The following is a 5,751-nucleotide window of genomic DNA, read 5'->3' as shown; positions in this document are numbered from 1 at the left end:
CGCGCCGCCAGCACCGCCTTGTGCGCCCGCAGCCGGCGGCCAGACACCTCGATGAGCAGGTCGGGCTCCCCGTGCTCCGGCCCGACGCCGGGGGGCACAGGCGCGGGGTCCCCGGCCTCTTCCGGGGACGTGGGCTCCTCGGCCGGCGGGCACTCCCCGGGGGACGCGGGATCTTCCGGGGACGCGGACTCTTCTGGGGACGTGCGCTCCTCCGGGGACACGGGATCCTCAGGGGACGCGCGCCCTTCCGGGGACCCGGCGTCCGCGCTGCCGACTTCCCACTGCCTCTGCACCACCCGCCGGCCGCGGCGACAAGAGGGCGGGGAATCGTCCCCGGAGCTGAAGCACAGGGACGCGCTGAGACTGCAGGGTGTCTGCGCCGGGGACGCAGCGCCCTCCCCCCCGGCCGCGTCCGGCGGCTGCAGGCCGCCCTCTCCCGGAGCCTCGGGAGCGCCGCCCCGGCCCCCGGCCTGGCCGCACGCTCCGTCCCCCGGGTAGAGGACGCAGGGGGCCACCGGGCTCTCCATGCGAGCGCTCGCCCCGGCCGCCGTCCCCGCTCAGCAGCCCGGCATGACTTCGCCCGGATTCGGGCTGCCCAAGGTCGATGGCTCCTCCGGGGCTCCTGGCTTCACACGCTTCTGCTGGCGCGCGATCAGATTTCACTTGTGTCCACACTGGTTATCAATCGCACGCAGCTCCCCCCGCGCCCGCCCGCTCTCCTCTCCGGCGAAAGGGGTGTGTCGACTCGAGCGCGCTCCCGGCTGAACTTGTGAACCTGGCAAGGTTCCCGCCCGGCGGCCGTCTGCAGGGGTCTTTGTGGCTCGGTCTCCGCACCGCGTGGTGATGATCAGTCCACAGACAGGACCGCCCTGCAGCCGCAGCCGCAGCCGCAGCTCTGTCTGTAGCTCCTGCTCTGCGGAACTGAGCTGTCAGGTGCTCCTAAGGAACCGGGCCTGCCCTTTCTTCCTGAGTCAGTGTTTATCCCTCCACATTCCATCACATCTCTGTCTCTGAGGACCAACGAATCAGAGACGGGCTGCAGTCCACACTTCAGAACACTGACTTTACTGCTGTTTCACAGGGAGCCGCCCCAGGGAGCTTGTTTTTTGTGCGTGACTCCCATGTGCGATTAAGGTTTATGGATGGTCAGCCGGACAATATCTGTGTGTGTCCTGGCCTCGGCAGCGCTCCTGATGGGCCTGCCTCGACAATGTTCACCTGGAAGCGGGGAGGGCATGATTCAGTCGCCAGGTGGGTGTTAGGAAGACACAGTTACTGCACACACTAGACTGGCTTTCCTCCTTCATCCATCGGGAGCCTTCCTCTGCGACTTCCTTTGTTGGAATATCAGGTGTTTCCATGTCATGTCACCATGCTCTTTGTGTTCCTGTTTATAGGAGAAAGAGACAGAATGTTGGAATTTGCATTTTTCCATAGGGCTATCTTGTGTCAGTGGCAGCTACCCCATTTCCCTCCACAATTTTCAGGTTATAGGATTCAGATAGGGTGGGAATGGGGATTGTGACTTTTCAGTGCTGGAAAGTTTGGTGAATAAAACATATGGGATTATTTAGATATTAAAAAACCGTTCCTCCCCTGATTTTTGAGGCCTATAAAGAAGAGCCCAATTCAGCCATGAGCCTTAAATACATTGGGTTGAACCATACGAAATTGCTGGGTTTTGTGTGTCAATACAATGGCAGTCAAATATCAACCACTTCCTCATTTCGACCTAATGAGATGTGTATGTAAAATTGAGAACTTGCAGTGAGAAAGCATGGCCCGCCTATGAAACCTCAGTTTTATTGTGGGACAGTTTTCCTGAAATCTTTTCCAGCCAACTACCTCAAATTCATTTACAACAAGTATTTGGAGAAAGGTGCTGAGGACTCTTCTCTGGAGTTGGCCTCGGAGGCTCCAACTCTGGAATCTATTTGAACGGCTCATTCCTGGCTTTGTAGCTCTGAAAAACCTCAGAGAAGCAACTCTCCAAAGAGCACACGTGCAGCAAAAGAAAAGCCAAGGCAAAACAAAACAAAACAAAATCCACGGAACTACTTGGAAGGCAGATGTGAGCACCTGCGGATGAATTATAAAAAAAATAATAAATTATCTCTCCTAATTGGCAAAACCTTCACTGAGACTCCCCAGCCTAGAAGGGGGGGTCTTAGCACAAGGGGAGGGGCAAACTGGGCTCTGGTTTTCCTAAGAAGAGGCTGCGGACAAGAGAAACGGACCAAATACATACAGCTCAGACGCGTCATCATTATAGGGTATGTTCACCTCTCAAATGGGATAAAGGGATACTTAACCACCTACCCTCAACCTCTTCTGATTTTCTACTAATCATACTTAATACTGTTACCTGATCCCTATAAATGCTCAGGGTTGAGAGAAGGGGTGTGTATTAAAATATATGCTTGCCTGCTCTTTTTGCTACCGTGTTACGAAAGACTTTCCCATTATTCTCAGAAATACAAGTGTGTTAGAGGTGGAGATTCAAGACATTCAATTCTGTCTCTCCCTTCCTCCCCGCCTCTCTCTCTGTCTCTCTCTCTTCCCCTCCCTCTCTCTTTCTCTCTTTGTTTTACAGAAATCTTTAACAGTAACCTTTGGGGCATATTCACCGGGTGCAGGGCACTGTCTAGGACATGTGGAAAGGCAGCATGGAGACAGTCGGGATGAGCTGAAACTCTGACCACGGGCATGTGGGTCACGGAGGTGCCACGTGTTTACTCAGCTGTGCCCCAGCCCGTGAGGCTGCTGGGGAGGTCCTGCGTCCACTGAGATGGAAATGCACTCTGGCCCACAGCGACCGGAATGTGATGACAAACTGGAAACCTGCACAGATTTTATAAGCAGAGCTTCTGGCCTCTTCCCAAACGCCAGAGGTGCTTTCTTAGTCAGCTGAGTCATTCAAGGGAAAGTCAGATAAAAAGTAAGACGTATACATATCTTTCCCAAATATACATATAAACGTCAATGTCTGAAATAAAATCAGAGAACTGGCTCTCTTATTTGCTTCATTCTTTGCACACTTTCTCTGTATGATGCAGAAGACCTTGGACCTCAGAAAACTACTTTTTTTTCTTTTCTTTTCTTGGCCAGGAGAAGGGTTTCAGCACTTCCTGGTTCTTTCTCTGGCTTGACTCTCATCGGGACGTGCAGAAGCCCAACCTCTGAGAGTTCTCTTCGTGGAAGCCGTCACAGACTCAAAAGAAATGCAGGGAATAGGACACACTGAAAAACCTAAGTTTGCAATTCTTAGGTTTTCAAAGCTCTACAGAATCCGTTTAAAGCCTGAAAGAATCAGGCTAAGTAGACATTTTGTCATAGCTACAAGAAGCAAGAGCTGCATGTCCACAATGACACAAATATGACCCAGGTGGTCAGTGGTCCACGCAGGCACGTCCCTGCCAGCTCCCTGTGCGCCCCTGGCATGGATCACAGACCAGGCTGGCAGAGCCGGGGGTGGTCCGAGACCTGGGCACAGCCATGTAATCCCATCCAAAGTGTGACAGCTGCTCACCCACTCAGCTGGCTCTCTGCCCCGTGACCAGGTCAGGAGTCCCTGTTCACCCACCCAGCCCAGGTGATGCCGAACACCTGAGTGTTGTCAGGTGAGACAGAAGACCGTCTGTCACTGCGACGCAGGCAGCAGTGATGCTGGATCCCAAGAGCTGGGAGGCCACCCAGCAGGTCCACTTTCTGAAGGAAGCTTCTGCAGCGTGACAGGTCCCGGCCCCCGCCCGCCTGGCAGGGTAGAGGGTCAGCTTCCACAGGAGAAATGAGGAAATTAAGCAGAGGGGCCACTTCCTTTTTCAAATGATGTTAAAGAAAGTCAGCATTTGGAGCTATATCTTCTTTCCCAGCATGGCCCATTACTGTGATTTGGCCTTAAAATGGATGGGAAGAAGCCAGCCCATTTTGTGTATGTCCTCTGAGCACTGCAAGTCTGCCAAGACACTTAGGGTCAGATTCTTTGGATTGGAGGTCCGGGATTTGCAAGGGGACGTCCCCCCATGTTGCAGTTGGCTCCAGCATCAGAGTCCCCCTAAGGGGCTCCTGGAGGACTCTGTGCCAGCACCCACCCTGGTGACGGCAAAATAACTGCAACTCCCCGCCCGACTGAGGCATCGGGAAGGATTTCTTCCCTGAGCACTGCTTCTGGGGTCTGTTACAGTCAGATGTTACAGCATCTTCGCCGCATGTAGCGATGGGAGGGGATCTGTCGGTGGAGGTGTGGGGTGTAGTAACAGGCTCCCTCCTGACTGTAGTGAGAAAATATTTTAACAGGAACAAGTCTGCTTTAAATATAACTTAGGTAGCATTTCTCCCTGAAGGCTATACATTTCTTCTCCACATTGTAAATATCTAAACAGAATTTTTTAGTCTCTCTATGAATTTCTTCACTCTCAATTTGAATTTTTTAAAATAAATTTATTTATTTTTATTTGTTTATTTTTGGCTGCACTGGGTCTCCATTGCTGCGCACGGGCTTTCTCTAGTTGCGGCGAGCGGGGGACTACTCTTCATTGTGGTGTGCGGGCTTCTCATTGCGGTGGCTTCTCTTGTTGTGGAGCACGGGCTCTAGGCACGCGGGCTTCAGTAGTTGTGGCACGTGGGCTCAGTAGTTGTGGCACACAGGCTTAGTTGCTCCGCGGCATGTGGGATCTTCCCAGACCAGGGCTCGAACCCGTGTCCCCTGCATCGGCAGGCGGATTCTTAACCACTGCGCCACCAGGGAAGCCCAATATGAATTTCTTAAAGAAGATTGTCTATGATTTCCCAAATGTGGACATTATTTTTGTGCTTAAGGTGGATATCAGGTTATTTAAAATTAAATATGCTTCATTAGAATAATATAGGTTGCTAAAGAGACTCTCCGTTTCAAATAATTAGTCATTTTTTTAAATATTAATGAACAGACTTAGGAAGTTTATCTAAATGTCTGTAGCACCTATTGTTGTAGCCGATTCCTCCTCAGTGTTCTCCAAGTCACGCCCGACACATATCTCATCCGTGTGTCCAGCCACACGCCTGTGACAGCAGAGTCCTGGAACCACCACTTGTGCCCTGCCTGCCGCCTGCTTCCCACACACCAGCACGACCCTGTTCACATAGTGAACAGCCAATAACTCCTGGGGTTAATTCACAAAGAAAACCACAAACAGAAGAAACATCATCGAATCTTAGAAACTTGCAGGGAATGTCAGGATATCTGTTTGATCATAGAATGTGTTGATTCCCTTCAGCTGTTCCTACAAATATTGCTGGTTCCTTCTTCCTTGGGCCCAATTAAAATGAGGTGGCGGTTCTGGGTGCGCAGGGATGCAGGTGGGTGGGAGCGGATGCCTCGGTGGGGGTGGGGAGGGCAGCCAGTGACCTTCACCCCAGCCCTGATTCCCACGTTCTCTGCACTCGTCACAGTCCGTGGTCCGGCCCTAGCAAGGCCATCATAGCGGCGTGCCTGGAGCACGGAGTCCAACGCCGCCACAAGGAAGCATCATTCACAAAATAGGTTTTCATTCCTCAGTCATCCTGGGAGCTTGGCCGTCTGGCTGCTAAAAGCCGGGTGCCGCGTGGTCTTGGGAGACGCGGAGGGCGCAGAGCCCGGGTCCCTGGGTGCAAGGTTCTGTACACGCTTCGGCTGAGGAGACACCCATCACCTGGATGAGAGGACCCCCAAGCCGGGTGTAGGCCACATGTTCCGTGAGGCTTGGGGATGGGCGGGGCTGGTGAGCAGCCTGG

General features: G+C 52.9%; 1 protein-coding gene across 1 annotated transcript in view; it reads right to left on the bottom strand.

The window, feature by feature from the left end:
* KBTBD11 (kelch repeat and BTB domain containing 11) overlaps positions 1-1,540 on the bottom strand; it is a 6,186-nt gene extending 4,646 nt beyond the window's left edge. The window contains exon 1 of the mRNA XM_024768063.1: positions 15-1,540. Coding sequence (XP_024623831.1) covers positions 15-527 — 513 coding nt within the window. The 5' untranslated portion in view covers positions 528-1,540. The remainder of the gene's footprint in view (positions 1-14) is intronic.
* Between the last annotated feature and the right edge of the window lie 4,211 nt (positions 1,541-5,751).

Source organism: Neophocaena asiaeorientalis, unplaced genomic scaffold (assembly GCF_003031525.2).
Source record: "Neophocaena asiaeorientalis asiaeorientalis breed wild unplaced genomic scaffold, Neophocaena_asiaeorientalis_V1.1 scaffold16, whole genome shotgun sequence".
NCBI classification, from domain to species: domain Eukaryota; kingdom Metazoa; phylum Chordata; class Mammalia; order Artiodactyla; family Phocoenidae; genus Neophocaena; species Neophocaena asiaeorientalis.
The sequence above is the reverse complement of the archived record's forward strand: the minus strand, read 5'-3'. Positions and strand labels throughout refer to the sequence as shown.